The 17,535-nt window shown below is 36.6% G+C and overlaps 3 protein-coding genes across 5 annotated transcripts; 2 read left to right on the top strand and 1 right to left on the bottom strand.

Annotated features, from left to right (window-relative positions):
- The first annotated feature begins 799 nt into the window (after positions 1-799).
- LOC147295690 (zinc finger protein 7-like) lies at positions 800-4,770 on the top strand. 3 transcript variants are annotated; one of them, XM_086233848.1, is made up of 2 exons: positions 800-816; positions 3,665-4,770. In XM_086233848.1, the coding sequence occupies exon 2, from the start codon at positions 3,771-3,773 to the stop codon at positions 4,557-4,559; it is 789 nt and encodes a 262-aa protein (XP_086089974.1). In that variant the 5' UTR covers positions 800-816; positions 3,665-3,770; the 3' UTR covers positions 4,560-4,770. The 3 variants fall into 3 exon arrangements, with proteins under 3 accessions (XP_086089974.1, XP_086089972.1, XP_086089973.1); XM_086233846.1 differs by lacking the exon at positions 800-816 and adding an exon at positions 858-1,242; XM_086233847.1 differs by lacking the exon at positions 800-816 and adding an exon at positions 1,342-1,358.
- A 3,329-nt stretch (positions 4,771-8,099) lies between these two features.
- TTA1 (class I heat shock protein, putative (DUF1423)) lies at positions 8,100-11,725 on the top strand. The gene is made up of 2 exons (XM_086233894.1): positions 8,100-10,043; positions 10,989-11,725. Exons 1-2 carry the CDS (start codon positions 8,162-8,164, stop codon positions 11,570-11,572), a joined length of 2,466 nt encoding a protein of 821 aa, XP_086090020.1. The 5' UTR covers positions 8,100-8,161; the 3' UTR covers positions 11,573-11,725.
- A 4,683-nt stretch (positions 11,726-16,408) lies between these two features.
- Positions 16,409-17,535, bottom strand: LOC147295692 (Cytochrome b561/ferric reductase transmembrane protein family). The gene is made up of 4 exons (XM_086234095.1): positions 17,345-17,535; positions 17,186-17,234; positions 16,910-17,109; positions 16,409-16,813 (listed from the first exon to the last, which is right to left on the bottom strand). The coding sequence occupies exons 1-4, from the start codon at positions 17,507-17,509 to the stop codon at positions 16,538-16,540; spliced, it is 690 nt and encodes a 229-aa protein (XP_086090221.1). The 5' UTR covers positions 17,510-17,535; the 3' UTR covers positions 16,409-16,537.

The raw sequence follows: 17,535 nt of genomic DNA on the forward strand, positions 1-17,535 counted from the left end.
GATTTCTTCAATATTTTTTATCAATTTAGTAGATAATATGTTAAATAAATATATGGTAAAGTTTCATTCAAAATTTTCGTATTTTGATAGCAATTTTCGTCATTTATATCTAATTTTTGTCGAAATTTAAAAATTTTTAAAATTTGCATCAAAATTTTTTCGAAATTCAAAATTTTATTTTTTAAATGGACTGAAAAAAATATTAATTTCCAGCTATGCTGACAATAGTGACGGGAATGTCGATGTCGAATTACAAAGAAAACGAGAAAAGCATCACCTTTCATCATCTTGAGATAGAATTTGGTCATTTCACAGTTGAAGATGAGATCTTGCAAGAATTTGTGGACCCACTTTTAAGGTGAGCAGAGGTCCTCTAGAGTCTAGCCTTGTCTTGGTGCTCAGTGACACCAAGCAGCTTGCAAATGCAAAGGGGTTTTTTCTTTTTTGATTTATTTCCTCTTTGCGTGTCAGATTGCATGGTGAGTATGACTAATGATATGTCTGTCCCATATGTTGGAACCATAAAAAATAAAAATAATGCCTGCAAATTATATAAGAAATATTATAAAAGCTAGCAAAATGCAAATGTATGGGCTATGAATATGTGCATGTTATGTAGGTGAACAGGTGGGAGAGTAAATGAAGTTATGGGAGTCCCATCTGACAAAGATATCTTGTATTGTATTGTGTATTTGGGTGTGTTCAAATATTGGAAAGAATCTGACCGTTCTTTTAAAAGTGAAAGAAGAATGATCAGCACTGAGCGAAGAGACACTGCACTCGCAACTATCTTTTTATGTGGGACTTCACTCTTCAGTAAGCAAGTACTCTTTGCTTTCTCTGTCTTTGTTTGCTTCTCTCTCTCTCTCTCTTCGATTAATAGCTGTTGGGTACTGGAAGAGCCCAAAATTCAACAAACATAGTGGTTAACCGTGTTATCTGATTTTTCCTTTCTCTCTCTTTTTGAGTTCTCTGACTTTACACCATCATCCCCATCTCTCCTACCACTTCTTTCCCATAATTGTATACCTTTCTTTCTCTGTCTCTGTCTCTGTCTCTGTCTCTGCCTTCCTCATCTCATCCTCATTTATTTCTCTTTTAATTCCTTTTACCAACTCCTTTTGTGGTAAAAACTAGCTAGCTTGAAAACCCAGATGCCTGCTTTTTAGTCTTTTGGTACTTACACTTTCCTAAGTGGCATCAGCCATATCCCTAAACCATAGCCTGCAACTTCAATACTATGTATGAACTCTTTCTGCCTATCTCCTTAGCTATAGATTTGATTTTGATAGCAGCTTTTAAATGCTTTTGCTTTTGCTTTCGCTCTAGTCCTAGGTTGCCTGATGCTCGTAATTACTGTAATTTCTCTCTTTCCTTATCCTTGATTGTTGGGTCTAAAATCACTGCAATTCAACATAGTCGTTGTTTATAGATAATACTGCGTAGTTCCTAAATTTATACTTTATTGGTTGTGAATGCTAAGGTTTCTTAATTTTGAGCTCAGTCAGTGACTTGTACTTGCCTGGTGAGTTTTGGTTGATTTTGTGCTTCTGAATCCGAGTATTTTGTATGTTGTAGGTTTGTTGTAGTTTCTGTTTTTCGTGCCTTTTGTACCATATTCAGTCCTGACTTTCTGGGTTTCTCTTATGTGTGATCTTCTTGTCTTATTTTCTTTCTTCCCCAAATAAACCAGAGATTATGCTTTTTCTGAAGTTGCACCTTTCGGTTTGGAACTTTGGATGCATACTATCTTTCCGATTGAGTAATTGTTTGATTTTGCTGAGTTGTAGTAATTTCTGGTGGCTGTTTATTTCCAGTAGATTATCACAGGAAACTGGTAGCTGTTTATTCGTGTGAAAGAAGCAATTTGTTTTGCAAGCCTTCACACATAGTAAAATAGATCGCTTATAAATTATTGATGCCTTCTATGGGCTTTTGCTGTTAAACTGCATTTGGACAGTTCCACCACATTGATTTAGTATTCTGCAGTTTAATAGTTAAGGAGTAATGGTATACAAAATTACCTTTATTTTGTAATATATATCCGCATGGAAATTGACAATTTGGTTACCACATCTCAGAGTAAAATGTTTTTTTGCCTAGAGAAAATTGGTGTAAGAGGACCAGTTTTCATAGTATAGTCAAATGAAGTAATTATCACTTGCAATTATATGGGACACCAGGGCGTGCATACTAATCCCTTATTCCAACAATCTTGTTGGTTTGTTCATGCATAGCTATAGCGTTTTAGCAATTTGTTGAAGCATATATGAGCATAACAGTATCATGGTAAATGATTTCCTAATTTAATGGAAATTTGTCTTTTCCATTTTCAATGATGATCCTGGATGTTTTTTTCTCCATGCTCTCTAATAATAGTAATCTCTTGTCTCAAAGATTTGGTAAATGGTTGTATCTTTCCGAATTCTGTTTTTCCATTTAAATGCTACTTAGAGATAACTAATAAGAGAATGTCCATTGATTTCTCATAATACCTTTAGAATACTTTAGAGAGAACTTATGATTCCTCAACTTTAAGAGGATGATTACTCTTGAACAAAAAGAGACACAAAAGCACCACCAGAGCACAATTTTTGTTTGTGAACTTTGAAGTGGCAAATATTTTCTCTTATTGAAAGAATGAAAGTGATGGCTTTCACAACAGTCTGGTTTTTATTGTGTACTATGCCTGTATATGGTGATTCCATACTGGCTAAATTGAAATGCTCAAAGAAACTGCAGCTATTTGAATGAGTTTACTGGTTCAACCAACAAAAGAAGAAAAAGAACAGCTGCAATGCTCTTATAGTTCTAGTTGATGATGTGTGATCATTCGTCTTTTCTTTAGGCTAAATATAATTTAATTTTTCTAATGTTTTTCTTAATCATTCACTCAATTGGGAGATATGTAGTTCCTCCATGATGTTTGTTCTTTTTCCTTTACTTTTTTGGTAAGTAAGTTCCTCCCTGAGTTTTTGAGATAGTACTATTCTCTTTTCCTAATTGCTTTAGCAAAAGCGTTAGATAGTATCAAAGAAATAGTGGTATGTTTTAATCCTAAGGCCTTCCAAGCTCCAATTAGTTTCAGAAACTGAGATATTGGATTCACACATGTGGGAACTGTTTGAAATCTATTTAAAGAAATCTCCCTGTTTTGCGACAGAGAATCTGCACTAATTTAACAAAAGGCAGGAGTCATAATATTTTACTTTTAGAGAGTGTAAACCCGCAGGTGTTTGTATATAGTAAACCACTAAACCCCGGCACCATACTCTATAGGATATTGTGCACTTGTGTTTGATGCAAATGGTTTATGAATTTCTGTTATGTGGTATTCTGATGGAACATGGCTGATGTTTCTGTATATGGAATTAGCTAACATAGAATTGATGTTCAATTACTGCATTGCCTAGTCTAGATAACATCAACTGCATTAGCAACACTGCATTAGCATGTTCAAACAGAAAGACATTGATAAGCTGAAAATCATTAATTGGTTTGTTGAATTACATGAAGGTAGGAATGACCTGTGTCCAATTACACATCATCTTATTAAATTATTCCTTTGTAAATTACTGAACTCTCTCGCTAAGGAATAGAAGAGAAGAAAGGATCCCACTTTGTCATGGAAAATGACTTATTTTGGTGGGATTCATGATTGCAGGTGGAGAGCAAGCTGAGGGCACTCTGAGCAGTTCCTTCAAATTGTGATTTCTCATACAGAGAAGAAACAGCAAAGTTCTTGACTTCACTCGCTGTTCTGCTGAAACATGGTAAGACCAAACTTGAACTTGGAATTTGAAAATGATTCAGAAGTCACAAGCCAAGTAACTTCCAACATACCTTTCCAAGAAGAATCCCCAGACCCTTCCAAGGACAGCACCACCACTTCTTCCTGTCTCACAAATCAGACAAACCTTCAACAAAATCTCGGGCCTATTTCCCTTGACTTAACACTCCAGTTTAGCTCCAGTGACACTGAATTGAAGGGCACAGGGGAAACCAGCAGTGAAGTAGCTGCAGCCCCCCCTAATTCAGAAGCAACAATCCCAAGGGTATTCTCATGCAACTACTGTAAGCGCAAGTTCTATAGCTCACAGGCACTGGGTGGCCATCAGAATGCTCATAAGAGGGAGAGGACAATGGCCAAGCGCGCAATGCGGATGGGAATGTATGCTGACAGGTATACTAGCTTGGCATCTCTTCCCCTGCATGGTTCTGCTGCTTCTGCATTCCGGTCTCTTGGGATCGAAGCTCATGCTGGAGTGCACCAAAACATTATAATACAATCCGATCATCAGAGGCTCCCTGTCCCTGACACGAGAGGTGTGGCAAGGTTTCAGCAAGGCTATTTTGGAGTTCCAGTGTTCATGGAAGATGATGATGTGGGTCTGTTTTGGCCCGGGAGTTTCCGGCAGGTGGGTGAGAGAGTTGGGGGTCATTTCAATACGGAATTTGCCCCAAATTCAAACATGATGAATTCATCAGGAGCAACCAATACCGTGCCACCCAAGAGTACAAGTTCATCTAATTCACCAGATCTTACTTTAAAGCTTTGAGATTCTTATTTTCTGTTTAGGAGATCCATATATTTCGTATTAGAGATGCCGCTATTAATTAACTTTGTACAGTGAGATATGCATTTTTAGCGGCTGCAGAATTCTAAATTTTTTATGGCTGTATTTTGTTTCATTAAGGATGTTGTTGTTCTTGTCGTTGAATGCTGTTCATGTATGACAAGTTTTGGAGGTGAAAGTGAGTAATTGGTAATTTGGCTTGTGATCATGATGACACTATATTTTATCATATAAGTCGGCAATAATTGGTTTAAGACTGTCATTTGATATCAAATAAGAGACCAGTTATAATGATGAAATATAAAGTGCACACATATTTAAGAGTTTACGATCTATATCTGAAGATAAAAAATATGAACTCATATGAATTCAAGGGTCATTAGTTAATGGTGTTAGTAGGGTCGTGTCAACTAATGATTGAACCATAATTCGTTGATTTGGTGCTGAAATATAATTGTATTATTGTGTTGTGTTGAAAATTAACACTTGTAGTTTTAACGGTATTATACATGAATGTCTTAGACTAAATATGAAACGTGAAGAATATATAAAACAGGACAAGAACACGGCATGCGATGGGATCATGGGACCTTCCTTGCACGTTGGGATGGGAAGCCGCATACGCAAGACCGCGTTGACTTTGCTCTGCTCATTCATTCTCTCTTTTCTCATGCAACTTCAGCCTGTCTTAACATGCTTCCAGGTACTCTTCCAGACTGCACACAACTGCAACATTTATTTCTTTATTCTCAGGATTTGTTTTGTTTATTATAAAAAACTAAAAGTATGATATGAATGATTTATTAAGAATATTATATTGCACAATGAAATGTAAAGATTTATGATAAAAGTTAATATGACCCCATTTAGTAATGAGTCTAATGACTAATTAATCAATATATAGCTTGTTACTTAACCTTAGATTTTTATCCAAGGTTCATCCAAATAAAACACAACTCCATGCATGCCGCGAAATCAAGTGCATATACATGCATGTTGATGGACTTAATTTTTGTCATGAAAAAATATCTTGAATTTATCGATGTTGGCATAATTCAGCGGTGCAGTGCATAGAGGCACGCTGACTAATTTTGGTTTTGATGATCCATCAAATGTCTTCGGACATTGATATCATTATCAATCTATTTGTCTGCGAAACGTCTATCTAATCTGTATGCTTAGATCAAATTTATTCTTCTTTTCCATTTTAATTTTTATAGGGTTAAATTTTTTAATGAAACGCGTTTTTCCAATTCTCACTAGGAAAATCTTTTTTCTCTTAATCTTCATTTTTCCCTAAATTGTGGGAGTAAATGTATATATAGAAAGAGTAATACTAAAGACAAAAAACAAAATCCCTAGAATTATATAGCATCTATTTACGGACGCAATTAAGTTACTGGAATTAATAAATGCCACAATCATACCCTAATTTCAAGAAGATAATTGAATGGTACGTGTATAATATTAAGCAGGGGATTAGCAAAATTTAAAGAGAATATGTCATGCAAATATCAACTCTTTTGGCCTTATATATATGCAATGTGAAGTGAGTCAATTGACCAAGTCCAACTTTCCGGCCTCTTGTACACGGCATGCAAATTACTGTTTTTGGTCGGCCCCGTTAACTTTGTCATTTCATAACACCAACGTTTATATTTTTCAAAAGAAAAAAAATGTCAACACTTCTTGAATATTTATTTATTTGACGCTTCTTATATATTCAATAAACTCAACATTTTCAAACTTTAAGGTGAACGTTTATGGACCGTCAGCACTAAGCTTACATGGGTTGAGCTAAAAGTCCGACAAAATTTTATTTATACTTCATGGGCATCTTCAACTAATTAAAGCTGTTATCGATCAGTGAAGTTTATGCTTAAATTAAAGCTATAACGTTTTGGCATGCATCCATACCTTCGTAATTAAAAAAGCTATATATTAGCTAGGTTCCTTTGTTTTCTTTTGGAAATAAAATATTATATAGAATACTTAAAATGAAACAAGAGAAATTCAACCTATCTTGATCATTATAGAATATATCAAGGTATATAAGAGACAAATAAAACAGGTAGAAAAAGGTATATATATGTACATATAAAATGAAAGCCTAGCTTGACCGTGAATACTTCGCATGCATTGTCCTATCCCTTAATAAAAAAACATGGATTCCATGGATTATGCGCTTTAATATTCTTTGAATTCGAGAATTGCACATATATTGTCGTGGACTATAGTACATAATAGATCAAATCATGTTTTTGACTACCTTTTGAAGATGCTTCTAAAAATTCTCAAATTTTTTCATGTAGAATGTGAGACATTTTCATTCCACCTTGAAAGCAAAAGTAAAATTCTTACAATCTCTTTGGGAAAAGTTGCTTTCCAATTTGAAATTCTTAGAGGACAGAAACCATATTCTTCAGAACATCATCACACTGTACTAGAATATAAATTGATTACCACATAATGGCGCACCTAATTGCTATTAATCTAAAAAAATAAAAATATTCACAGGCATTTGAGTTTGTTTGAGAACTCTGCTGGGGAAAAAAGGACAACTAAACAAATATTCTAAGCAATACTTTGATAATGAATTAATTTTTGTATGCTATTTCAATACAAAAAATATATATAGCATGTGATGATTGACTTAGATTTCACAAAACTAAGTTTATTTTGTCTCAAAATATTTTAACATATTAATTAGTCCATGAACCATGGTACAACGACTTGATCTCTTTTGATGTATTCTCATTAAAACTGATTGAAATCTTGATTAAGAAAGTAGTTGAGACACCAATTAGTGATGAAATCAACAGCTCAAGGCTAGCTAGCAGTCAACTTTCCCACTTAGTGACCAAAATCTACAGGTAATATTGTAATCAATTGATAATGAGAAATTGATATGAAATCATATCCTTAAATCCTTCAAGTAATTTGAGTATTTTCGCGCCTAAGTTGGGATATAATTGGACAATTGAGGTAACTTTGAACCATGACCTTTTTACCAGCTGAATCTGTCTCCAAAAGTCCAAATTGAAAGCAATTAAGTACCTTCTTGGGGTAGGTAAACGTTAATTAAGCTTTGGCAAAAAAAAAAACGTTAATTAAGCTTAATTATATTGTAAATTTGTAATCCATCTTTTCTCAAAAAACACATATAAAGTCGTCCTCCTCCTCCACCACCATTCAGGCATTCACTAGAAAAATGTGAACAAAGTTTCTGGTCAAAGACTCAAAGCAGAGCATTCAGTAATTCCATCAAACTCAGAGGGGCAGTTCGGTAATCTAAAGCAAAACCAGAAAAAAGTACGCCGTTTCCGTTTCGTGTGAACGCTTGAAAATCCAGCCGTTGGCCCGTTGCAGATATCAGTCATGGTGTGCTGAAGAATCATAACAAGTGAGTTGGAATAACACCCCCCTGATTCTTCATTATTTTCCAAACAGCCCCTGTAGACCTTTTCCTCTCTGTTTCTCATTCATTTCTTCTCTCCTCTCTCTCTCTCTCTCTCTCTCTCTCTCTCCATCTCTCTCCATCTCTCTCTTTTCTCGTAAGTCCCTGCCTGTGTTTGTATAAGATCATGTTTGGTGAGAAGAACCGCTCAAATGGTCTTCTTGCCTCTGAGGACGAGGCCTCTCAGAGCAAGCTCACACGACACATCTCCAAGCAAAACAAGGCAAACCCAGAAGAGAAAATGGGTTTCCCTGAAAAGGGTATCAATTTTCTCAGAGAATCAGATATGGGTTCTGAAGGGTTTCAATCAGAACCCACAAAAATTGGAAATTTAGGTTCTCAGGAGCTGACTCTCAGCTACCTCTGCGATAGTTCCAAACTGGGTTTTCTTGAGAAAGAGTTTTCCGGGAAAAATTTGTTGACTTCCTTGGAGAAAGTGAGTTGTAAAGGTAAAGAAATCGTTTTTCCTGAGAATTCTAACCAAGATCACAAATGGGTAGAGAGGGATTTCCTTAATTTGAACGAAACTAGGCAGAATTGCTCAAAACGAGAGCTCGTGGAAGAGATTGAGAGAGATAGTAGGGACAAGAAGCCAAAGCTTGAGACTTTGAATCTCTCTCTGGCCTTGCCTGAGGTCTCGTTCTCTCTCACTGCTTCAAACGCTTTACAAAATGGTGATCCTCCAGCTATGCCAAAGCCTAGTAGGAGTATACAATCTCTGGCACCATCTACCAACAATACGCAAACCACTTGTTCCAACGATTTCACAGCAGCTTCATTATCTTACTCTTATTCACACCCCTTTTCCCACAACCCCAGTTGTTCGCTTACACGAAATTCGACTGAGAATTACGAGTATTCGGTTGGGAAAGATGATCAAATCTGGAACTGTGGAGAGGGGACTAATGGGTCTGTTCATAGCCGGTTTAAGCCGATTGGAGATGGAGTTGCTCTGGCAAATCATGGTGCTGGGCTTTTCTCGTTGATGCAGAGTAATCGTAAGGATTCGTGTAATAGTCTTTATATGACAACTAGCTCTGATAACCATTCGTTTTTCCCATCTGAGTTGCCTGCTAAGCCTAGAATTGACACCCAGTCTGGGGATTCTAGAGGGAGAGGTTCGGAGAGTTTGAGAGGTTTGGAGGGTGTAGATGGTAGTGGGAGAGCCAGGAAGGTTTCTAGACCGGAGAGAATTCTTCGTGACATTGTCTCGGAGTCTATTCCGGTCATGGCTTCGATAATTCAGGAGCTTCCTGATGATACACTCTTATCAACTAACGAATACCTGAAGAATCTGATTTCCATGCCCGAGAAGAAAGAGGAGTTAGTGAGTCTCCAAAACCGGCTTGAGAGAAGGTCTGACCTTACAAAGGAGAATCTCTCAAAGTGCCAGAAAAATCAATTGGAGATTCTGGTTGCTGTGAAGATGGGTCTTGGGAACTTTGTATCTGGGAAAAACCGCCTCCCCACAACCGAGCTGGTGGAGATTTTCTTGTTTACGAGATGTAGGAATGTGAATTGCAATAGTTTATTGCCTGTTGATGATTGTGATTGCAAGATTTGCTCTGCAAATAAGGGGTTTTGCAGTTCCTGTATGTGTCCTGTCTGTTTGAATTTTGACTGTGCCAATAATACTTGTAGTTGGGTTGGTTGTGATGTTTGTTCGCATTGGTGCCATGCTGCTTGTGGTATTCAGAGAAATCTCATTAAGCCAGGTCCTAGCTTGAAGGGGCCCTCCGGGACAACTGAGATGCAATTTCATTGCATTGGGTGTGGTCATGCTTCAGAAATGTTTGGGTTTGTTAAGGATGTGTTTCTGTGCTGCGCAAAAGACTGGGGACTAGAGACACTTATCAAGGAGCTTGACTGTGTTCAGAAGATTTTTAGGAGAAGCGATGATTTTAAAGGCCGGGAACTGCACATTAAGGCTGAGGAGATTATCTCCAAGCTTGGATCCCAATTGATGTCTCCATCAGATGCCTGCAATTTCATCACTCAATTCTTTAATTGTAAGTCCAATTTTTTTATTTGCGTTTGTATTTCCACTTACGTATTTATTCTTTTACTTTCTACTAGTTGTTAGGCCTCATTGTATTTAGTTGCTTGCTGCATAAATTTGTCTTATTCCTTGCATGTTAGGAATGATCACTCATAACTTTTGTGATAAAAACAATACTAATTAGATTTAAAAGGGAAGTTCTACAAAATTGCCATTAGGCAAGCTACTCTTTATGGGACAAAATGTTGGGCGTTACTGTAAAAAACAAGAGCAATGTATCTATGTAGCGGAAACGAGAAATTTAAGATGGCTGATAAGAGTGACTACATGTAAAAGCATAGAGAGGAGTTGCAGGCACCCCACACATGTAAGTGGTGGAAAGCTAAAAAGGTGGAGGCAATGTGGGAACAGTCAAGAGAGGAGTTGGTGAATTGAGAGAAATAGGAGGGCTAGTGTAATGATTGGAACTATGTTGAAAAGAATACTCTCTGCATTGCTTCCTTGAGGATTGTGACGACTTGATCACACATTTAGAAGACCTGGATTAATGTTGGAGGAATCTTACAACTTGTTTTATGTAATTCTTGTGCTTTTTTGCAGTTATGGTTTTATTTTTAATTATTGTCTTTGGATTTTTCGTAAAAAATCTAGCAACCCCATATATATAGCATTTAAAGATTGTGATCCTTAGACTTGGGAGGGGAAGATAAATAATATTGGTACATATAACAATGTTGTAATTCTATACAATGGTTGTAGGAAGGATTGTATTCCTCCATTTAAGTTTTGAAGAATTATGATAGGTACAATGGGAACCACATTCTAGATGACTTTTAAATATGCTTGTTATTCGATATACTTGTTTTACATGTATCTGTTTGTGTGATTTAAATATGCTTGTTATTCGATATGTATTTTTTATCTGACTCTGCATTTTTTATCCTCTTGTAAATAGATACAGATGGAGTGTCAGAATATCCTGCTTCTAGTATACCCACAAAAGAGTTGGCAGCTCCTCAAGCCAGCCTTAGGAAAGATGCAACCCCTTTTTCTCAACCCGCTGCTCTACCTCCAAAATATGCTGTTTACAACAACACAGGTTCTAGTATGCAATGTGATTTATTGTCAAATGATACCCCCCGTCAGAACAACCTCAAATCTTCCCTCATAAGCAATGAGGATGAGTTCCAGTTTGGAGCAGTATCAAAAATAGATGGGTTTGACAGCTTGGAAAGCATAGTGAGGGTAAAGGAAGCTGAAGCTAGAATGTTCCAGAACAAGGCAGACGAAGCACGGAGAGAGGCAGAAGGGTACAGGCAGGTGATTCGGGCCAAGGCGGAGAAGTTGGAGGAAGAGTATGCTGGGAAGTTTTCCAAATTGTGTTTGAAAGAAACAGAGGAAAATCGAAGGAAGAAACTGGAGGAGCTGAAAGTTTTGGAAACTTCACATTGTGATTATTACAACATGAAGACTAGAATGCAAGCCGAGATTGCTGGCTTGTTGGACAGAATGGAAGCGACAAAGCAGCAACGGGTTTAGTTTCTTTTGTTTTTGTTATTAATTTTTTTCTTTTAACAATGCTGCAAATTGTGCTTAGTTTATTAATGTTATTTCGATTTTGGATTCTGGTTGTCAATTCAAATCAAATGAAAGTGAATGGTTGTTTCAGTTGTGAAATACCAAATTTATTCTTTTCTCCTCTATGACCTTGGTAATCTAGCATTTGATGCATACAAAACAAAAACCATTATGAGGTCCCAGGCATCTTAAGTTTGATTGTGTGGGCTGCAACAACAAATGGGTTTTCTTGGTCATTTTTATTTCTCTGCATTGTTGTTCGATTACAAAGTAGTTCGTTTGGGGTCTAATATTACAAACTGATGTACTGTAAAAAATGAGTTGATTGGTTAACCATGAACATGGTGATCAAGTGGCTTATGCTTTGGAGGTGGGAATGGGATAGACTTGAAAAGCCATGCACCCTCAGCCCCACATATTCTCTTCTACATTAGTCGCTGGCATCATTCTTTCTGCAGATGCTCTCTCTGAGGATGGTAATGTTTGAGCTAGCTAAGCAATACTGGACACGTGTTTTCCCTTTTTGCCGTAATAAAATAACATATCCGCTATCCAGATATCCTCCTTTTGTGCTATTATTATATATAATATTATATTGGTACATAGAATATTACAATCTCTTGTAGCAGAAGATGTGTATGTGTGGCACTCTTATCTGAGCTAAAGCTTGTGCACAGGTAGTGCGCCAACAACTCTGTTGTGCAGAACACAAGATACTATCCTAGAATAATTGGGACCATTTGTTTGGCGTTAATTGCGGCTAGCTTGCTAACTAGGATCTTGTAACATTGATTGCTGCCATGCTCTCCAATTTCTTTCTAACTTATTCTTAATTAAGGGGCCTACTCACTACTCACTACCACTCCCACTGCCACTACATTGTAACAATTAAGAATGTTGCTTGGGTGTTTGAAAACGCGATCATTACTTTGTGATTGATTGCAACATATGGTGCATATATATACAGAAAAAGAACGACAACATTATGCTAAAGTAATGATACTGCGAGCTGAGTTTAGATACCCACCTACATTAATCCACTCTGAATCAAGAAAGATAGAAAAGTAGGAGAATAAATCTTATTTGAATTATCATTGTTTTTAGCATACTGGAAAAAAAAAATAAAAAAATAAAAATCTGAACTGGTCCTGTTGGGACCAAAAGAGAGAGCAGATAGAGTATAACTAGGCTTGCATAATTCTTGGACTTTTATTTTCAAGAAATGAACTAACTGTAGATGTTCAAGTGCGAGCGTCAAAACAACATTGATAAATGACAAGAAGAAAAAATAAATAAAGGTATCTTATTGAACAAAGCTAGAGATGTATGGCCAAAAAAAAACAAACAAAGCTAGAGATGTGATTAATTAGTATTAATTATAACGTTGTCTCGGGAGGAGGATAGAGAGGGTGACGGCGACTGCAAATAGAAAGATCAGGAGGCCAGTGAAGTTGACTATAAGGCCTTCTTGGCTGCGGTCTAAGGCTAAGAAAATGAAGGTCTCAACCAAGCCGGTGAGAGCTGTGCAGATCCCTAGAAGAAAGATGACCATCCCACCAAATGTGTGCCATGGCAGAAGTGTTGCCCTTGTTGACATTTGTGCACCCGGAAAGAAATACACAAAGAAAGCAAGCAGCCACTGAAAACCAAACAAAGAGATGGTGATGATGCCGAGCCAGGAATGCAAGCTAACCAAATTACCATTTTTGGTTTCATGGTTGAACTTGAAAACTACAATAATCCCCAGAATTCCAGCCGCCAGAGCTATTAGATGCAATATCAGGTGCACCACTTTCTGTGTCTCTCTTTTTCCCGGTATTGTCTTGTATGCCATGATAGCTGCACTCATTTGTAGCCACCCCATTAGTCCTTAATTTATGAAAGCTCAATTAAAGACATTAATCTTGTGACATATTCGTGAATATTATTACCTTCTCCTCCAATCAAAATAAACCCAATTATCATTAGAAGTGGATGAAGCTGTAAAAATGAGAAAGGAATTAATATATGTTCAGACTGATGATATATTTATGATGAACTTAATTAATTTAATTATGAGCATGCATGCATAATGCAAGATCTCCTTAATTATATGAAACATTAACATGACTTACATTGAAAATTTTCTGTTTGTTATCGGATTTGAAAGCAAGGCCTCCTCGGAAGTGTAAGAGCCAAACAAGCACAAGGGTTGTCAGAGCTATAACCAACAAATGCCCAAATATTGTAACTGGGGTTGCTGACACTTGGTAGCTACGACTCTTAGGTGCCATTGTAACACCACTTGGCCTCTGTGTAACTGATTATTTAGTATCTAAGAAATACGTACTAAAAGAAGAGATCGATGTATGGAGCTATTATAAGCTTGATCAGTGTCTTGATATGATCATCATATGGTATTCAGTATTTAATATAGACAAAGAGCTAGAAACAGTAGTGTTGACAAGAAGAGGCCGGGATGCAAAAAAAAAAAATGATATGATCAATGTTGCCGATCGACAGAACGTAGAACACAATGTATGTTAAACGCACAAACAGATGAGCGTTTTGTTTGAATGAGAATTGGATACCACCAAATAAATGGAATTGGGAAAACCGTCTGGCCGGCAAGTACTTGTACCAATTAAGGTGGTGGCAAGTCCAATGGCCAATGGGTTTGGAGAAGTACCAAGTTTGGCATTCTGTGTGTTTTTGCTTGTGGAATGGCATATTCACTTGTACGGTGTACCAAGTAAAGTTGTAGATGTTACCAACTAATCAACTATCAATTTAGTAGCAATTTTGTTTTGAACATCGACAAAACATGAACCAATTTATTAACAACACAGCATTACATGAAGGATGATAACAATTAAATTGATGACCCATATTCAATTTATTTTAGGTTACAGAACATGGACAAGAGCACAAGACTTCAAAATTAATATTATTTATAAACTCGTGGAAGAACAACGGTGAGGCTAACGGTGACTGCGAAGAGAAAAATGAAGAGGCCAGTGAAGTTGACAATATGTGCTTCTTGGTTGCGGCCTAAGCCTAAGGATATGAATGTTTGAAGCAACCCTGTCTCTGTGGTGCATGTAATCAACAAGAAGATGACCATCCCAATAAATGAGTGCCACGCTACAAGTGCTGCTCTGTTTGCCTTCTCTGCACCCGGCCACCAAAACGTGAAGAAACCAAACACAAACTGACAGATCGAGAGAGAGAGAGAGAGAGACAACAATCAATTTAAAAGAAACTTTAATTAGATTGCTTTATTCTATAATATTATTCGAAATAAATAAGTTGTACACTTGTACGTACGTTACCTGTAAACCAAATGAACAAATGGCTATCATGCCCAACCAGGAATGTAAGGTGTACATGTTCCATGTTCTTCTCTCATTGTGAAGTTTGAAAATCACATAAATCCCCAGAATTCCAAGCACAAGAGCTGTGAGATGCAATACTGAATGAAATGCTTTCTGGGACCTTCTTCTGCCATGTACCGTTTGGTATGCCATGATAGCTGCGTCCATGCATATATATGATATTTAATTAGTTAAAACGTACAATTAATAAATTAATTCGATGGTAAATTTTTGTGTATATGCTCACCTTCTCCTCCGGCTAAAACAGGTCCAAGTATCATTAGAAGTGCATGCATCTGCAATTTAAGTAATTAATTACATTGAGCATGCAACACCTGTTAATTTCATAAAATTATTTAATTACATGCATATAAAGAATTAATTAAAAGATGTGCATTAATGCATTGATTCATGAAATTTTAAAGGGTAAAATTAAGGGGTACATTTAGCATCTTGCGCTTGTGGTGAGATTCAAAAGCGAGGCCTTTTCCAAAGTGTAGGAGCCAAACAAGTAGGAGGACTGTGACTACAATGACCAACAGATGAGCGAATATTGTAACTGGCATTGCTGATACTTGGTAGCTGCTGCGACCCATAATTAGTGCCATCTATTAATTCTCATCCACGTACTGAGAAAGAGAGAGAGAGAGAGAGTGTGTGTTTTCACTTGTTTCAGACGATCGTTTTATGCTGATCCATCAGTAAAAACTTGAAAACAAGTTTATTAGGTTGTTGAAGGACACCATTGATAAAAAACACCAAGTTTAATATGCATGATTATTGTATTTATTATAAACAATTAATTAATGTAACACTTCCGTCAATTGATAAAGATCGAAGGTTAAGCTACGGAATTATAAAATTATTTGTGTGTCTTTTGGTCCATTTTTATTTTGGGAAAGTCTTTTGGTCCATTTATAAGCCATACAAAAGCGTCTCTACTTAATTAATTAATTAATTGGTAATCTGCTGAAAACATAGATCCATCCCTCCATCTGCTTGAGTAATCATTAATTAATTGATTAATGTCTTTTATGTATGGACTCAAAATCTAGTTGCTAATTCCACACTTCCACAGTATTACTCTGGTTTTGGCCAAAGAGCATTTACCTTTACCAACAGCTAGATATTCAATAAAAGCCAACCTTCTCGATCAGAAAAGAAAAAAATAAAACAAAACAAAACTCTTTGTTGAAATAAAAAGTCCTTTCTATTTTTAATATAAAATAATCAGTTGTTGATTTACCTATGAAATGAACCTGAATTTTTTTTTTTCAATTTTGAGTTTTTGACTATAGATGGGAAGCAATTTTGATTATTCTAGCTTTTCTGATCATATATGATTAATTACCTTTCTTCAAACAAAAATTACAAGCGATCGGTGATGAAACAATAAGCATGAAATTAACACACTATATTTTATTAGGGAATAGGGATCGAGACAATCCCACCCAATGAAGGAATCAATGATTCTATACACATACATAACTGATCTTAAGTCCAAAAATAATTAATTGAAATAATAATATGAATGTGACATAAAATGAACGGTGATCGATGAATCACATATTAATCAGACGTAGTGGGCAAGAGCGACTGAAAGATCAACGAAGATGCCAAAGAGGAGGATTGAGAGTCCCGTGAAGTTGATCAAATGTAATTCTCTGCGACTGAGATCAAAATCTGTAAGGCATTTAAGGAATGTGGCTTTCTCCATCAAGCCAGTTAGAGCTGCGCATATTGACAAGTAGAGTAGTGCCCTACCCACACTCATATGCCAAGGAACCAATTTCAACCTTGACTCTGCTGAAGCCCTTGGGAACAAGAATGTAGCGAATCCAAACAACCACTGCCAAACCCCCAAACCATTTAATAATTAATCATGTATACACCCCTACCTATTAATTGAATTTAATTAGCTGCCTAATATATCAATTAAGTATACCTGCAAACAGTACAAGCAAAAGGTGGTCAAGCCAATCCATGAATGGAGTGAATACATATTCTCTATGTTTCTCATGTCATGGTACTTGAACACAGCGCATATCCCCCATACTCCGGCACACAGGGCTATTAGGTGTAAGAAGGTGTGAATGTACTTCTGCACCTTGTGCTCCGCCTTTACTGTCTTGTACGCCATCATTGCTGCTCCATTCAAAAATATTATATAGCTAGATTCATAACACTTTTGTGTACATATATTAGTAATACTTATACGTACCTTGACCAGCAAAGAAAATAAAGCCAAAGAACATAAGAAACGGATGAACCTGCCAAATTCAAACGCAACAAGTTAACATATATATAAGTAGAATTTAACCCAGTAACGTACTGACTGTTAAGTAATTGCAACTGCTGGATCGATCAGGATCGCTCTTACATTGAAAACTCGGTTTGCATTGTCTGAATCATATTCGAGACCCCCACGATAATGCAACAACCAAACAAGCAAGAGTATGATTGCTAAGATGCCAAATAAGTGTGCCCCCATTGTCAATCTAGAGGCTGATCGTTGGTACCTGTAGGTGATCACTGTAGTATGCATGGTGATGGATACTAATTAAGCTTAAT

Source organism: Dryas octopetala, chromosome 2 (genome assembly GCF_963921425.1).
Source record: "Dryas octopetala chromosome 2, drDryOcto1.1, whole genome shotgun sequence".
In the NCBI taxonomy this organism is placed as follows: Eukaryota; Viridiplantae; Streptophyta; class Magnoliopsida; order Rosales; family Rosaceae; genus Dryas; species Dryas octopetala.